We start from the raw sequence: 18,017 nt of genomic DNA, 5'->3' as shown, positions 1-18,017 counted from the left end.
CTGGTGAATAAAGATCATGACGATGAATTTCATAAAAGATTTCGGTTTCTTTGAAATAATGTACAGGTTACTTCCATAATAAAAATTACTTCTGTTTTCACTATCATATAACAGAATCAAAAGTAGGAGTAAATAGAGTTCATAAAAAGCGATCCTTTCAGTATTAACAAACCCAGAAATTGAGATTTAGAATTTTTTTGTTACCTTAAAAAAGATACTACATTGTGATTTTGGTTACCTATTACCGTTACTAAGTTAGGTTTTTACTTGTTTTCGTTTATTTTTCTTACCGAACACTTATTGCACTTATTGCTTATTGTTTAATTGTGTCTGTAAATTATCAACTGTTATTTGTTTGACATTAAATGTCCAACAAATCTGAGGGCACGGCAGTGCCCCAGCCAAGACTCGAGCAAAGCGGGCACGGCCGTACCATCTTTTCTCGAAGCGTTTCGCGGCTATTTCAGCCCCCTGTATCTTCCATGTGAACAAAGTTAGGAGTTTAGGTTTTCGATGACCAAGAGTAAGTATTAGAACAAGCTCAGTCTCAAAATTACAAGACATTTGAATAAATAATTTACGAGTAATGAGCGATCAAAGTTACACCATTTTGTCACTGACTCACTCACTGACCGATCATCAAAAGTCTAAGGTACTTCTAGCAAACTTAGAACCTTCAAATTTGGCACCAAGATAGGTTATTAGCTACATATAAAGGGAAAATTATAAAAACCTTAAAACTTAATAAAAAAATAGGAAACAAATTTATATTTGCGGTTTTTCAAGAACATTGTGTATGAATCTTGACTGCATTGATAACTTTGTTATTTATTTATGTACAAAATGTTACTATTTGTTTTATTGTTACGTAGTGGTATATTGTTATTATGTATTAAATATACAACATATGAATAAAAACGCTAGGTTTAAATGAAATGAATAATGATAGAATCTTTCATATTAATGCAGTGCGATAAACACTGCATGCTCGCTCGATAGATGGCGTTGTCCTGGTCTAAATCGCGCTATGGTTTCGTTACATAGCTTAGTATAAGTAGTACTTAAAAAAAATCAAATAATTTCATGTGATAGCGTCATCTACCTCTGAAATAAATCTCTTTTATTCTAAAAGATATTCGATTAAAAAATTCGACAATTTCGAAATTTTTTAAGTTAAAAAAAATATTGTTTACGTGCTACTTTAGGTGTACATATTTAGTTTGTTATATATTTAGTTAGTTGCATGTAAGTTAATTTAATTTGTTATATACTTAGAGAAGAAAGAGACCTACAAAAAATAAATTAGATCCCACCAAAAACATTAAATGTAAAAAAGCCAATCCTCTACGCAATTCCTCCACCGTAAAAAGTTTTGAGATCGCATAGAAGCCAAGTCCTGTTCTACTTTATTTGTAATAATAAATCAATATTTTGTGACTATATCAATAGTTTTGTTCACATTACAATAATACTGTCTTTGCCATGAGCACAAGTTAAAAGTCGCTCCTTGTAATAATGTGTAAATACCATTGAATTGATAAATTCTATATGGACATGATTTTACGATTGGACTGATTATGGACTGATTGGAATTTGAGATCACCATGGACTAAACATGCGCCATAGTACATGTGCAGTTCATTGATGTTGGTTGATACTGACTGTCGTTCATTTAGTAACAATTGAATAAACTAAAAGTATTTAATTCTGTGATATTAAACTTCATGTTTGACTTTCACCTCTCCAAGATATGCTGTATTATATTTGTAGTTTATTGTGCTCATGGCCAAGTCAATATTATTGTAATGTGAACAAAACTATTGATATAGTCACAAAATATTGATTTATTATTACAAATAAAGTAGAACAGGACTTGGCTTCTATGCGATCTCAAAACTTTTTACGGTGGAGGAATTGCGTAGAGGATTGGCTTTTTTTACATTTAATGTTTTTGGTGGGATTATGATTGATAGGTAATCGATGGCGGTCCGTTGAATCGACCCCAAAAAGCTGTTACATGTCCTTAACTAGACCTATAAAACATTAAACAATAACTTTATACTACATAATGTACACTCACCATCAGTATGCTCAGTGAATCCCAAAGCCAGTTCATCATCAGAGATCGCCTGCCGCGCCTTTAACTCCTGCGCAGCGAACAGGTTCAGCAGGCCGCCGCGACCCAGCGAGGCTGCGCGCGCGTCGTGAGTCACCACAGACTGAGATAAATAATAAGTAATTCATAAAAGATAAGTACTTAATTTGTTCCATTTAGGATCAGTTTCACCGATTACGGATAAAGTCTCTGAGCCTATCAGGAACTTATCTGACAAATAAAATATAGCTTTTGGATACACAGCTCGTGGACAGCAATATCTGACAGAAATTATAAGCTGCCTTTATCTGGAAGAGCATTAACTATCAGATAACTAACTGACTATATATCGGTAACCAGTTAAACCGGACCTTAATGATTGATATCAAAAAAAGGTTTTTGGCTTATATGTAGTTACTTAGTGGTTTTATCAAACGGATTAATTAAACCCATGCCACAATAGGTCAAATAATAATAGACCAAAAAGTACCTCTGTAAAATAAAACATCTGATTACTTTCCCAATATCAAACAAGACGAATTATTTTCTTTTAAAAAATCCATCAATATCAACAATAATTTTTATCAATATCTTTAAAACTACAAATCGAAAGCCATTCTCACCAAATGATGTCCATAACTAGGCGAGCTTCTATTGACGAGTGTACGCGCGGAATGTTCTAGCAGCTTGCCGGCAATGCTCATCCACTGCGCGAGGGTCTGTCTCGACTTCTGGTGGGAGGCCTTCACGTCGTCTGCGCTGATGGCCGTGGAGGCACGGGCGCTGTGGTCTGACTCAGCTGGGATTTGGAAGGGTTTATATAGGAACCGATGGCACTACATATGACTACGTCTGACTCATCAGTATGAGAGACTAACAAGATTTGATGAAAATAAAATATTGAACTTTATCTAATTAATATGGTGTTCAGTCTTGTATTTCCATCGTGGAATTTTCATCTATCTCAATGCCTCATTTATAAATATTTCAATAGTGTTAATTATATTTTAGTTTGAATGAGTAGCGGTAATAAACAAACTAACAAAACTTCTATTTTTTTAGTTTTAGCCACAAGTTTAGAAATATATTTCGGGTAGTCTGAAGTTAACCAATATTTCAAATCAGCTAACTTCATACGTCATACTTGCTACGATTACTAACCTAGAGTGAAAAAATTAAAATATACAACATACCTGCATGTTCTCTGAAAGTGAAGCAGCATATACCGACAGACCCTTCTAGATGACAGGCCGGGTTGTAAGACCTGGAGCGCACGTGAGCTGGACACTGCACTTTGGGCACGCATCTACCCAGACGAGGGCAAGAGGCGCAGGGAGGCTCTTTTGTGTGATAGTGCTCTGAAATTGTAACAGTTTTATACGTCAAACAGCATACCTTGCATTCTGGATGTGTTGCATGGTTGGCCTATCTGAAGATTGAAATAAATGTCTCCAGCATTAATTAAAACCCTGTTATATGTAGGTTAGGTACCCTGTTAAGTATATCCAAACTTGGATTTATTTTTGGAAAAAAATATTATCGTCGCCACGCCTAAGACGTCCACTACTGGATATAGGCCTCCCTCAAGCCGGGAGATTTGCACGATACTAACCGCACTGGGCAAGCGTGTTGCGTTTTAGCTTTTCGTGAACTACAGTTCTAAACATCTTAAGTATAGGCCCGAGTCACACCGGAATGACAGCCGTTGCCATGCCGCCCGCATGAATAGCATATTTCATACTGAAAGTGCTCGCCACGTCGCTGCCGGCCGCTGCCATTCCGGTGTGACTCGGGCCTTAGGGTTCAAATATCAACATAATTAAAATAAGTTAATGACATCTTCGAATACCAAGTGACGACCTGCTTTCAAGAAATTAATTTAAAACCTCTAAGTAAGTTAAGTATTGGGTATCCTAATCAATACAATTACAGCCTAAAATTACTCTAATGACTGTTAAACAGTTAAACTAAAACTATAACACCATATTATTCCAAAAATCTTTGTTCAAAAAATCTTACCTTGTCCATGTGACACGACGCTCGAATCCCGCGCATGCGCGTACAATAAAACTGGACAAACCACGACTACATACACGAACAAACGCAACACACTATTATATAGACACATCTTTAATATTAACTTTAATTATATTTCTTTACTAAATTACTTATATCTTTGGTTCAAAATTCACGGTGAAATGGACATGGCTGTGTGCCGTGAGTAAATGGTTAAAGAAATGAACGATATTGAGGTTAGGAGCTATGATAAATAGTTTTTGAGGGTGGTTAGATATGAAAGATTTTAAGCTATAAAAATTGTGAGCAACTTCGTAGGTAGATGAAGAAAAAAGTTCTTACCACAGATTAGTATAAATTTCTACTATGCTATTACAAAATATAGTACTTGATACATTAAGACATATATTAATTTATGAAAAATTAATTTAAGAGAAACTTTTCAATCGAACAAATAAACTTCATTTCTGACAGCCACTTTACCGCCTTTTTTGGCATGATCATATTTTTTTACCGATTTAAGTCAATGAGTTCCATATTTGAAATGAACCTCTTTTGTTTCAACTTAAGCTTAGTAATGAGGTTTTATTTTATGCTTTATCTTTATTCTATTATTGTAAATAAAACAACTTTAAAATGAAATAAATGTACTTTTAATTATATTCCTCTTCTTTACATACCTACATTACCTATCTAATATTAACTAAGTAACGATAAATCACAGCACATAACAAAACAAACTCGTAATATGGCAGAAAATAATAGCCTCAATCTCATATTAATTCAATTAAAATAATAATTACTTTCAAATAACAATTATACTCTATGGAATAAATACATTTTGTACTGTTTTTCAAGCGCCTTACAAAATATGAATAGCAAGAAGTTGCTTATACGTGTCTTATTCCGAAGCTACTAAAGGCGCAACGCATTGTATGTAACGCCCAGCAGATATTTTTCTTCGTAATGCTTCAAGTTTTCGATGTTTTCTTCTGTTCCTGAATTTGCAGATCAGTGGGCAGGAAAAATCCGACTAAACCACCACCTGAAAGAAAGACAGTAAAATACGTTTTTTATTAAAACCGTTGATTTTGATTTTGAGTCTCCTTAAATATTTACTTTATTCATTTATGTACAGTTTACAGCCTTATAACAGATGGACTGGGTCCCGTCCCAAAACCCATTGCATTTCTATGGCAGCAATTTTAGCATTAGCATTTTGTTTTTTAACATTTTCCCTAAAATACAGCCCAAGTTTACCAGCTAGCTTATTATTAAAAGAAATGTTTGAAAAACTTACAAAAAGCAATAGAGCCAAATATATAGAAAGCAGCTTCACAGTTGGTGTCCAGGAGTTTCTTCAGCACGTTAATGCCTGCCACGGCACTGGCACGACCCACCATCAGAGTTAGACATACTGCCATCGCTCTGGAAACAAGGAAACAATAACTATTGGTATATACCGTATAAAACAAAAAAGAAGGAATAAGCTGAACCCAACGGAATTGGGAAAAGGTTCGGGAGATGATGATGGTATAAAACAAAGTAGCTTTCCACTGTCTGTCTATCTGTCTCTATGTGATTAGATTTTGCAACTACTTTTGAGGCAAGTTTTTTTTTTATTAGGTACACATGTAGAATGATTCATGAAGAGAGTTAAGTAGGCCTGTATAATATGCATAACAAAATAGGTAAACACAAATTTACCTTACAACGCAAACGTTCACTACGATCCCTACAAGAATTTGAACCACAGAGCTAAATAAAAACTGACATTCACATGAATAGTGTCATTACATAGTAAGGTTTTGCAAATAACTTACTTGACATAAGTAGGGAAGATATCGACACTGTAAGTGTTGAGGAAGCCAAAGTTCAACACTGCTGACAAGAAGCACACGAACAGGATCGCGCTGAGGACCCAGTAGGGACTGCTGCTCAGCACCAGGGCTGATAACCCAGCAAACATCTGGATAAGGAAAAACATGGTTAAGTTAGCGATGTAGATACATATAACGAAAGTAGGTTAGCTATATAAGATATTAGAGAACCTCGTGGCTAACTTACAGCTGCACGGGTTAATAGATTTTAAAGTTAAGCAACGCTTTGGGTACATGGCTGACGTAACTAAGGGCTATCGGGTTGCCCAGATTAAGAGCTTGAGGTGGTCAGACAGATGCTTAGCAACTCCATGTAAAACACTATAATTCAGCTGCATTCAGTTTGATTTGAATCCAACCCAAATATTTTGGGTAAGGGCTACGCAGATGATGATAATGGGGTACATTAGACGGCTAAAGATTTAAATTGCTGAAGAAGTAAGAAAATTTGATTGATGGCTGTATGTTCATTATCCTTTAAATGATACTGTCTGATAATAGTCGTGGTGGCCTAGTGGGCAAAGAACCAACCTCTCGAGTGTGAGGGCGCGGGTTCAATTCCAGGTCAGGCAAGTACCAATGCAACTTTTCTAAGTTTGTATGTACTTTCTAAGTATATCTTAGACACCATTGGCTGTGTTTCGGATGGCACGTTAAACTGTAGGTCCCGGCTGACGTTACAGGTAAGTCAGAAGCCAGTAAGTCTGACACCAGTCTAACCAAAGGGTATCGGGTTGCCCGGGTAACTGGGTTGAGGAGGTCAGGTAGGCAGTCGCTTCTTGTAAAGCACTGGTACTCAGCTGAATCCGGTAAGACTGGAAGCCGACCCCAACATAGTTGGGAAAAGGCTCGGAGGATGAGGATGATGATACTGTCTGATAAGATAATGAGAACAATTTCAGTACTTATAATGATTTATATTGTTTACCTGAATACTAATAAAGAGGCGTTTTCTCCCGATGCAATTGATAATACTACTCATGAAGATGTTACAGAACGCCAGGATCATGGTGATAGCACAAACTAGAGTCATGGCTTCTGTGTTCATTGTACAGTCTTGAATCTGGAAGTATTATAAATGATGATTAAAAAGGGACGCTGTAAATCAAATCAAATACACTGTTCTTCCTCCAAAGATAAAGAAATATAGCGAAATTGCTATGAGAGGCTTCTTCTTGTCCCCAGCGGGATAAAGTAGGGCCAAGGCCTGCCGGGGCTACGGGTTGTTCGAAAGAGTTACCGCGGCTCTGGTACATAAAAAGCCTACGACGGAACACGACGGTTTTTAGTCAGTAAGAGTCTGACACTCCGTCACTGCTGCTAACCCACAGCAGGAGGGGTCATTTGATGATTTTGGTTCTTCTTGTAGGTCAAGCAACGTACGGTATGTGTGACCAAAACAATCAGTTACGTAACGTAACTCTTCCAAACACTCGCAGTTGGTGCGACTTTCTTAGCAGATTTTGCGTTTTGATTTTGCATTTTATTCTCCATGGAATGTAATATAAAATGAAATTGAATTGAGAACTAAAGAAATACAGTACCAAACATTATAATGACCTGTACTAAAGAAATACAGTACCAAACATTATAATGACCTTTCCAGCTTATAGCATTCAAACCTGTAAGTTACAGGTTCTAGGTATCTAACTTATAAATTTTTAGTAGTTTAACAAGGTTTAATATTGTACTATAAACCTTACCTCTGGAATGGAAGTGGAATTGCTAGTGAACCTTATCATCTCGCAGATGCTGAGGCTTCTCTGTCCTCCGACTACTGATAACATGAAGGCGTTGATGATGAACGGCAACCATACGAATGTAGCATTCATTCTGAAAAGAGCATATAAAAAGTTTATTCGAAACCAGTCTTAGTTCAGTAATATGTCAAAGTAATTAATTTAGGGACGGATATTGAGACAAAATGTTTTTATCCAGATCAATTTTTACACCACAATAACAAAAAATGTTTGTGTAGGTATTACAAATCAATGCCCACTCATCAGTACTTCTAAACTTTTCAATATTTCTGCACAGGCTTTAATAAACAGTTACAAGCTTCTAGATATTAATAATTGTGCGTACTTACGTGATATAGCAGATGACAAAAAGGAAAGATATCAGAAGAGTATACTTCAACAGTGGTGCCTTGAACATAGGTACTGTTTGTGCTACTATGGAACCCCAGAAGCCTTTGTGTAATGCTAAGTTATGGCCTTCTTCTAATTCTAGTGACTGGACCTGTAATTTAAATAGCAAAAATATTTATTACATATCTCATATTTCTCCCTGAACTCAGAATATTTATTTATTACACTACGGACTTACAGCTTACAACAACTTACAGCTACATAAAATCTTAACAATAGAAAGAAGTCATAGATGACAGAGAGCCAATTACAAGTCCCTGCTTATATAATGATAGCCTAGAAATAATGTGATCACACATCATTGCTTATAAGTTAGCAATAACTCCAAGTTTCATCACAAAAATCCAACTTGTCAGAAACTTTCAACATTTTACCAGATAACCGAAATAAGCTAACCACAAACTTGGGACTATCCGAAATCTAACACGTAGCCTTTGAAACAACTATGATTAACATGGTCAAAACAAAAACATAACTACAAACCTGGTAATTATCAGGACTATCCCCAGTATTCATGGTATAAATCCCCTTCAATACTTTAAGAGCCTCTTCATCCTGCCCAACACTGAGGAGGTACTTGGGACTTTCAAAAGCACAATAACAGCCGATGCTACTAATGGCACAAGGCACAGCGAAGATCAGGTCGAGGACACGCCAAGAGTTGAACTGGATGTCCAGGTATGGGATGTAGTAGGAGAACTTCAGTGGCAGGACTGGTATCACTATAACTGAAGGAGGAAAATATATAAGTTTGAAGACTAAGAAGTAAAATTCTATTGTATAGTAAACTAGCTGTTCCCGCTGTTCTATAGGCTTCTCAGGACGCCAGAAGTCCACTTTCCTTTCTCAGGCTTTAGCTATCTGTGTACAATTCGGTAATATTGATGTAAAAGCTAGATGGACCAACAGACAGAGCTAATTTCGTAATTATATTACTAGCGTAAGAATTTGATGGTAACATACCTGCCATAACTCCCATAGCTGCCATGTGTACACTGGTGGTCAGTAATACTAGGGAACTTCTCTTCGTCATCGGAGTACATTCACTCAGCAGCGTCACTGATAATGCATAACTGCCAGATACACTGCAAATAGAAAAAATAAAACATTTCAAACGTCATCAGGTTCAACGACTTCATGAATTTTAGTCACAACAGTTAATATATGCTGTAGAATTCTTTTGTTTTGTGAACATCGAGGAGAAGCAGCAGCAGCTATTTTAGCAAAAAGCTATTGTAGCCGATTTTTAAATTACATCATCATCTTGCCACCGTTTTTCCAATTTATATTTGGAACAGTATTTCTCCTTCTTCCATAGTTCTATGTCTGACATCATCACACAAGTCTTCATCATCTTTCTAGCCGTGCCGTGTTTACACAATCCATCCATAGGGTTTTTTGTCGTCCCCTTCCTCTCTATCCATCTCCAAAGATATCTGTTTCTTCAACAAATATAAAAAAAATACTTACGCTGCTGAAGACAGTAACTTCAGGAAGCCCAACACTATCCAGTTAGGTGAGAAGGCGGCCAGGGTACCAGCGATATACGTCATTGTCATGGTAACGATGAGGATCTTACGTCTGCCTCTCGTGTCTGCCAGGTAGCCCCAGACGTGGGACATTGCTATCGTACCTGGAACAGAAGCCATTATTACATATTATAGTTCTAGTCCTTTCGAGAACTAAAAATGTATGATTTATTTGGTTCATTATTGACCCTAAATTGACCTGATCTCTCCTATTGTTGAGGTCCACTAACTTATTTGTCGTCACAGTCCAAAAAAAATCCGCAGCTGGACAAAGGCCTGCCTCAACCTTTGAGGAGTCACACTAACTTACCTATTACACGATGAGAAATATCAGGAAACCTTCCTATCCAAAAAGCAAACGATAAAGAAACATCTTTGAAATACTAAAGTAGCAATAATTACTTAAAAAGGAATAAATGCATATATTTTTTAATGTTATTTATTCCGATAGGATAGAGTATCTTACCAATCAAAGGCACGCAAGCGACCAGTCCTTGCTGCGTGCTGGTGGTGCCAAGCTCACAGGAGCTGGCCGGCACCAGGTATGACACGGAGAAGATTTCGAAGGTCATGCCGACGATGATGCTGGCACATAGCAGGAACGTGCAGATGTTGTAGCGACTGAACCCTGGGAAAGAAGAAAAAGAGAAATAAGTTTTAAGAAGTTGAGCAATGGTTAAAATGGCATAATTATAAGAGCAGGAGAATAGTTACCATCTTTGTTAAAGCACAGACTATACGATACCCGATTGGAGCGGAGAAGTACTAAAATACAATAGAATTGTTCTCCTGTGGAATATTACTGACCTATGTCAGGGCTCAGGGAGATACTAGGCTATGTTTAAATAACGATATTTAATTGGTTGTTTAAAACTCTGCTTTACTGGAGTCTGGGAATATGACCAATTTTTTGCATAATAAAAAAACTTACATATGTATTATTATAATCATTATACTGATCCTATTTATTTAGGCTCTTTTGTCAAGACTGGGTTTTTATATGTATTTACCTATGTAACATCTAACGTTATCGTTAATTGTATGTTTCTTGTAGGACTGTAAAATCATCGTTGCACACGGCGACATCTGATCTCTTACTATCAAGTTCTCTGACGTCACGAGAAAGATAAATACACGCCACACCTCCTATAGATCAGTCCTTGTAGATCTTTAGGTAAATTGCGGTAAGTAACCCCGCCCACCTTATCACTAGCAATTTGTATTACAAAGATTTCATCTAATGGTACCTTTCCGTAACAGTAGGCATAACGCACGTGGTTTAGTAGGCGATATGCGACTAAAGAAGATACCTAGCTAGCCATCTGCTACGGATGATACTGCCTGAATTTATTCGGCATGCAACAAGCTATTGGTATATATGAAGACGACAGTCTTGGATTTACCTATTATCTGTATGCCCACCGTGGTTTGAAAATCTAACCGAAAGTATGGCTCATGCGAATGTATGGACGACGTTAGCTACATGTGTCAGTCTTATACCTCAGAAACTCTGGATTAAATTTGCGTGCGTACTGTATCTACCAAAGAAAGACTATTACTTTATGGTACCTACTGATGAACAGACGCATGCGTTAGGAGCATCACTCCGACGGAGCATAGGATATCTCGAAAATATACCTTAAGAATAGTCTCATGATGAGCAAATTTTGCAATCTCTAACACATCGTTTACATACATATTATAAAGCACACAGCACGTATTTAACAAATTATAACACAAAACTAACTGCGATGTTTGATTTTAAAGATAATTGCAAACTAAACAATGGGGCGATTGTATTAGCGTATCAATGCTTATCTTGAAATTGGTTTGCGTCACTATTTCTATTACTGAACGGGTCATGGACTCTTATGGGACGAGATAAAAGGTCATTCTTACTACCAGATATTTTATTTCACAAAAGCGGTTGTTGCGTAAATGAACAGACAGCACATCAACCCACCCCAGTGTGTCAATTTCTTCAATAGAATTTCAACCTTATCACAAAATCATTTATTCAAAGTAGGCTGGAAAACAACACTTTTCGAATGTCAGGATTACATGAGACAGCCCCAATAGTGGAAGGTTAATGTTGGATAGGTAAAACTTGACAGGTTCGGGTAGGTAGACCAATTTTTTTTTGTTTCAGCTGTGGAAAATGGATGACGCATACACACACCGCCCGGGGAGACGGTGAGGTTATGTGGGGCTTGCACCCACTAATAACCTCAGCTTTTGTGCGTCTTCTGCCTTTGAGAGAGGGGCCACGAGGACCAAAGACGACTTTCGTGACCCGGGTAGGTTGACCTGCTGAAATTGTCTTCGTATTTATAACTCTGCGAATCGAGCAGTACTCAAAGCTTTAGCACACAAAGACAGTGTGCATGTACATTTACGCACACAAGTATGGTACACCCGCATTCGTGAGATAATGGATAAAAAACTCTATAGCAATGACTTGCTACTTAATATGAAGCAGCCCCGGATCTTCAATTTTTTTTAGGCGGGGCAAAAACTGAAAAATGCCGCCCCGCCTACCTACCCTTACGTCGTTACGCCTTATGTTTATTTTGACCAACGAAAGTCACTTTTTGGTAGGTAAAGGACTTAAAAAAATGTGTCCAAATCATTGTAGGCTCAAAAAGCGCTGTAAAGTAACAAGCAGTCGGAAGCGCCAACTTTTTTATTTTTGAGGACTCCATAAATATTTTTGCTACATTTGACTTATAAAAGTTAAGACAGCGTGAATTTGACTTATGAAGTTAATAAGATAATGCATGTATGTATAATATTGCGCGAGGGAAACGAGCGCGAAATTTTTTGAGCCCATGACACAAAATTTCATGATTACATGGATGGATGGAGGTACATTGTCAAGCAACAAGTAGCCGCGAGCGTAGCGAGCGCGAACTTTTTAAAGATATTTGTTTGAAGACTTACAAATTAAACTTCTGAATTATGTACAAATAAAAATAAATCGTGATTAGAGCGAATGCCATTTGTGTTCGTTACAAAAATAAACCATCAGAAAAATAGTACATACTTTGTCATTTAGCCGCGAGCGTAGCGAGCGAGAATTTTTTCTTTTAGTTGAAGGATGTTAAAAGTGAAAAATAATCTAAATTATCAATTAAACAAAGCGAAGGCAACTTTTTTAGAAACTTTGCTTGTCAGTATCATGATACAATGGAACTTCCTTATTCATCGAAATTTCCTGGTGGTGGGGCGTCCCGCGGCGCCCCTGAGACCGAGGCGTACGGGTTATTCGCATACCCTGCACCATAGGTTAAGACGGACCTGTAGGTAACTATTGTGGTAACTGTGATGTAGGATTTAAAATCAGGCAGCCGCCTGATTTTGCCGCCCCCTGAATTTGCCGCCCGGGGCATGGGCCCCGGCTTGCCCCCCCTAGATCCGGGGCTGATATGAAGCAACAAGTGTTCCTAAATTCAAGGCCAGTGTCAATTAATCAACAGATGCTCTTCAATTAGTACGTCATATATCAAAATTATCTCACAGAACTGGTGATTGGTTTGTTTAAAATCATGAAGTACTTATTTCATGATCACATTGAGCTCTAATTCGGTTGGCTTTGTGTTGAAATCTTCTTTTCAAAAGCATCGTTTCAGTTTCAGAATAAAATAAGAAGTTACGAGATCATCATTTAAAAAGAAGTCTATAAAAATTATGAAACACTGCCCGAAAATTCTTGAATAACGTCATAGAACTGTAATTGCATAACTATAAAATCGTGAATTTAATCAAAATTTACATTCGGTCTGATACCCGTTAAATACGTACCCATTGTAATGTGCGTACTATCATTCATCTTCAAACTTATTATGAGCCCAAACAAACTATCGACGGACTAAAAGTTTGAACTGTGCGGGTGCTCTAAAGCATAATTTTCTACAAAAATATTCAACAAAGAAATTACCACAGTCTACCTATTTATCATTAAGGTTACTACTACGCTATCTTAAAATTAAAAACATTGCGCAAGAGTAAAATAAGACATTATCTCCCTCAGACAGCTTCCGATTTAATGCATCGTCATCATGCGTTTTTTATTCTTTATCAATGTTTTTAGTTACGAGTGTTATTTTAACTAAGGTAATAAGGTGGAACGCTACTGGCACGAGCTATTAATTGGTCATAATCAGCTGCCTAGCCTTTTCCAACGCAACTGGCACGCTGGTCAACATTTGCATAGCCTCATCCCAACTATGTTGGGGTCGGCTCCCCGTGTAACTGGATGCAACCGAGTACCAGTGTTTTACAAGAAGCGACTATCTAACCTCATCAACCCAGTTACTCGGACAACTCCTAGTTAAGACTGGTTGTCAAGCTTTCTTGCTTCTGGATACCCGTAACGAGTGACTTTCATTCAAAAACATGGTCAAAATAACTGAACTCTAATTTTCTTTGATCTTATGTTTTCAATTATTACTAAATGGTAGATACTTACTCTAAACACATCAATAATACAATAGTACCTACCATTGTACTATTGATGTGTATACAAACGTATATTATGTATATAAATTGCGCGTGTGGCAAAATACAATAAAACTCATTTATTTACATAAAATTATGTTATCTATGAATATCACGTTACATCGCTGATACTGTAAGGCAATGCTTAGCTGCGATTCTCTAATAATTATTTCTTCAATTTCAGCATTAAGCTTACACTGCATCAAATTCCACAATAATCAGCTTTATTGCTTTTGTGTCACCGTATTACGGGAAGTTCTCAATTCATAAGCACGTTTTTGGTAGTGATGTTTTTTTTATACTAATATTTTCCATAAAGTATATTTTCCCAGCTTTTCCCTATAAAGGGGTCTGCTTGCATTTCAACCGGATTCAAAGTATTTTTTTTTTTCGTCTTTTTTTCGGTGCCAACGTGACTGAATTTAATTCTAAAAAAGCATAAGTAAAATTTGTTTATGTGGATACCTGGATAATGAAAATAATGCCAAAACTCGAACCAAAACAAAAATCTATCAACTAATAAATTAATTGTTTGTATTTGTTGCAGAATCGAAAGGGTCGCCATAAAAGATATCGATCCATTTTAAAATATTTTATTTCTTAGTTGACCCATTAACTGCGATCTTTGCCAATTTGCCAAATTGCCGTATAAAAAAAATGGTAAACAAATCAATTTCGAACGATGCTTTATTTCATGCAAACAATACACAATTTACCTACATATCGCAGTGTTCCAATTTAGCGCTAAAATGTATCGATCACGATACAATATAATACAATTAGGTCACACTGCATGTTGTTATTTATATAACAAGGTATTCTAAATCGCACTTCACGTATTATTTATCTTTTAAAAAATACCTTAAAATAATTTTGTAAATGTAACGAAAAAATATACAAATTCATTTGTGTCAAAATATTTTAAAAAAATCACCATAAAAATATCCACGACATGAAACTTAAATCATTAAAAAAAAATATTTCTCTAGACTCGTATTTCAAGACATTTCTACAAAATTCTGAATCCTTATGACAGTATTTTTTGCAAACAACATTGCCCTCTATTTTACTCTCCCTAACCTAACACTAGAAAAATCTATCTCCATACTTTTCAAAATAAAAAAAAAAACAATTAAAATACTCCTATTTCATAAAAAAACAACCAACTTCTAACACATTTTCTCTCACCTGTCATATTCAGCGCCTCTTCGAATGGTACCTTACTCCCTTTGACCGTCATTGTTCACATTGACACTACTGTTACACTATATTGCAAAATGTCTAATATTCTATTCCCGTCATGCCAAATTCTTGGCAATTACTGCCTCGTTCACTGTCACGGACGCGTTTTATAATAAAAATGTTGGAGTCAAGCGCTGGTTTTTGATTGGTAGGCGGTTCCGTAGTTATATTTATATGTGTCGTGTGCAAAGTATAAATTAATTAATGTTTTTAATTATAGTTAAATTGTTAATGTAGTATAGTTATTCATATTTAAACAATAGAAAGTCATAAAAATACGCGTATTTTATTTACTTAATCGAATCGAATTAATTGACGAATCTTGTTATTTTTTCAAGAATAAACAAAAATACTTGTACTATGTAATAAAGGCGCGTGTGCAGCTAAAGTATTTAAATATATTTATTTTCTGGTTTACCTGATTACGTTTTCAATAGATGACTCAACACTAAAACTAAACAAACTGCTATGAAGACTGAATTAATGTTTATTATTAACATTTAATTGAACTTGTACCGCATCATCAATTGACTGGGTTATATTACAGTCTTACGAAATTATTAACATGATTGTTACACTTTTATCGTAAGAGGCACCGCGATTGTTTATTTTTTTATTTATATTACTGCTCTAAATATGTACTCGTAAATTATGTGCCAATTCAATATTAGTGCCAATAATTTGTGGGTCTCAGTTCTCACCAAACTTTATCAAACTTTATGACGGCTTACTGCTAATTTCTCATCACGGTTACGCACATTTGTCACATACCTATCTGCACCTCTGCTTCAACGATTTTTTGGTAGTGTCTCGCACACGAAGTTGCGAGCCATCGATTTGACAAGACCTATACCGAAATCCGTATTGAAACATCGTTTCAGTTAGCACGCGTATATTAAAAAATAGTCTATTAAGAAGTTAACTGGAAATATGAACCATTATCTATATTTCCTTGTACAAAAATAAAAAAACGTTCAGCTAATTTTAATATCCAATCAATGACTAAAAATGATAAAGCCATATTAAATAACGTTCTTGCAAAAAACTGTTGAAGATGAGACCACAGATTTGTGCCAGACATGACGTCGGGGAAGAAACCCACGGGGCTCGTCAACTGTCACCTTTCTCTTATCAGTAACATAATACCTTCAAAGACCCTAAAGCACACAGCCAAAGATAGTCCAAAATTGATAGAATTATCTCCAATCTGTCATAAAATGTCTCACTTTATCTTATTATTGGTTAGCCTTTTAACAGACAGACAGACCCCAGACATCTATGAAAGCTGATAACATAGTCTAGTCTATAGATGTATTTTTGAACATATCCAAGGCTTTTTAAAAAGCGCCAGCTTATACCTCGATACTATCTGCGAGATCACACTTCAATATTATACTCAATTCAATATTGTGCCCACCATAATGATTATTACACCCTCCTAGCCGATTATCGGCCGCGGCGGCTGTTCTCATATAAAGAGATCAGCTACAGCGATCAGGACATACGACAACGACAAATACGTGTCGTGGTGGCCTAGTGGGTAAAGAACCAAGCTCTCAAGTATGAGGGCGCGGGTTCGATTTCAGGTCAGGCAAGTATCAATGCAACTTTTCTAAGTTTGTATGTACTTTCTATGTATATCTTAGACACTAATGACTGTGTTTCGGATGGCACGTTAAACTGTAGGTCCCGGCTATCGTTGAACATCTTTGACAGTCGTTACGGGTAGTCAGAAGCCAGTAAGTCTGACACCAGTCTAACCAAGGGGTATTGGGTTGCCCGGGTAACTGGGTTGAGGAGGTCAGATAGGCAGTTGCTTCTTGTAAAGCACTGGTACTCAGCTGAATCCGGTTGGACTGGAAGCCGACCCCAACATAGTTGGGAAAAAAGGCTCGGAGGATGATACAGCGATCAGAAAATTATGTGCACGTATATTTGAGCAAACACAGGTGCATTCACTATTCCTTCACTCCCATAGTCCGATGGGACGACGCAATTTCAACTAACGGTTGTAACTCATGTAGGTACTTATTACGTTTTTAGCTTTTTACCTTTTCCTAACTATATATTAACCGACTTAGACTCTGACCGCACTCAGCCGCCTATCCAACATCCTCAAACCAACAAAGCCTGGTAATATTAGGTTATATTAGGTTCCCCTGTAATATTAGTTCTATTTTGTGATAAATAAATAAGTATTGGTTGCCACACTCTTTAAGATCTGAATATCCGTAACGACTGCCTAAAATGTGACAAGACACCCATTTAATGTGCCTTCCAAAACACGAAAACTAAAGAAAAATTCATTTTATTTTTAAGTACGTACATTGAAATAGAAGTAGGTGTTTTTTTTTTGTATAAATAAGAAGTAACCCATGTCCTTCACTGTGTTTTTAATCTTTGTAAAACAGTTGAAAAATAAGGTTATTATTTTATTTAAAACAAACATCAAAACATTTTGTTTAATTCTGACCTCAATCCATTGGTGCTTATTTATTTAATTTTGAAAGAGTCTTTATTAGTCAAAGTAAAGTATTTATTATTTTGTAAAAAATAGATAAAAATAAAATGTAGATCCTGAAAATAAGTCAATTATAAAACTTGTTAC

The 18,017-nt window shown here is 36.3% G+C and overlaps 1 protein-coding gene across 1 annotated transcript in view; it reads right to left on the bottom strand.

The window, feature by feature from the left end:
- Nucleotides 1-16,106, bottom strand: part of LOC124634714 (chorion peroxidase-like) — a 28,263-nt gene extending 12,157 nt beyond the window's left edge. The window contains exons 1-14 of the mRNA XM_047170374.1: nt 15,356-16,106; nt 10,137-10,298; nt 9,612-9,774; nt 9,105-9,226; nt 8,625-8,869; nt 8,081-8,232; nt 7,695-7,824; nt 6,920-7,054; nt 5,935-6,080; nt 5,412-5,539; nt 5,088-5,156; nt 3,289-3,453; nt 2,719-2,894; nt 2,081-2,219 (exon numbers count right to left, since the gene is read on the bottom strand). Of these exons, the coding sequence (XP_047026330.1) occupies nt 2,081-2,219; nt 2,719-2,894; nt 3,289-3,453; nt 5,088-5,156; nt 5,412-5,539; nt 5,935-6,080; nt 6,920-7,054; nt 7,695-7,824; nt 8,081-8,232; nt 8,625-8,869; nt 9,105-9,226; nt 9,612-9,774; nt 10,137-10,298; nt 15,356-15,407 (1,984 nt within the window). The 5' untranslated portion in view covers nt 15,408-16,106. The remainder of the gene's footprint in view (nt 1-2,080; nt 2,220-2,718; nt 2,895-3,288; nt 3,454-5,087; nt 5,157-5,411; nt 5,540-5,934; nt 6,081-6,919; nt 7,055-7,694; nt 7,825-8,080; nt 8,233-8,624; nt 8,870-9,104; nt 9,227-9,611; nt 9,775-10,136; nt 10,299-15,355) is intronic.
- Nucleotides 16,107-18,017: the final 1,911 nt, after the last annotated feature.

Source organism: Helicoverpa zea, chromosome 11 (genome assembly GCF_022581195.2).
Source record: "Helicoverpa zea isolate HzStark_Cry1AcR chromosome 11, ilHelZeax1.1, whole genome shotgun sequence".
Classification (NCBI taxonomy): domain Eukaryota; kingdom Metazoa; phylum Arthropoda; class Insecta; order Lepidoptera; family Noctuidae; genus Helicoverpa; species Helicoverpa zea.
The sequence above is the reverse complement of the archived record's forward strand: the minus strand, read 5'-3'. Positions and strand labels throughout refer to the sequence as shown.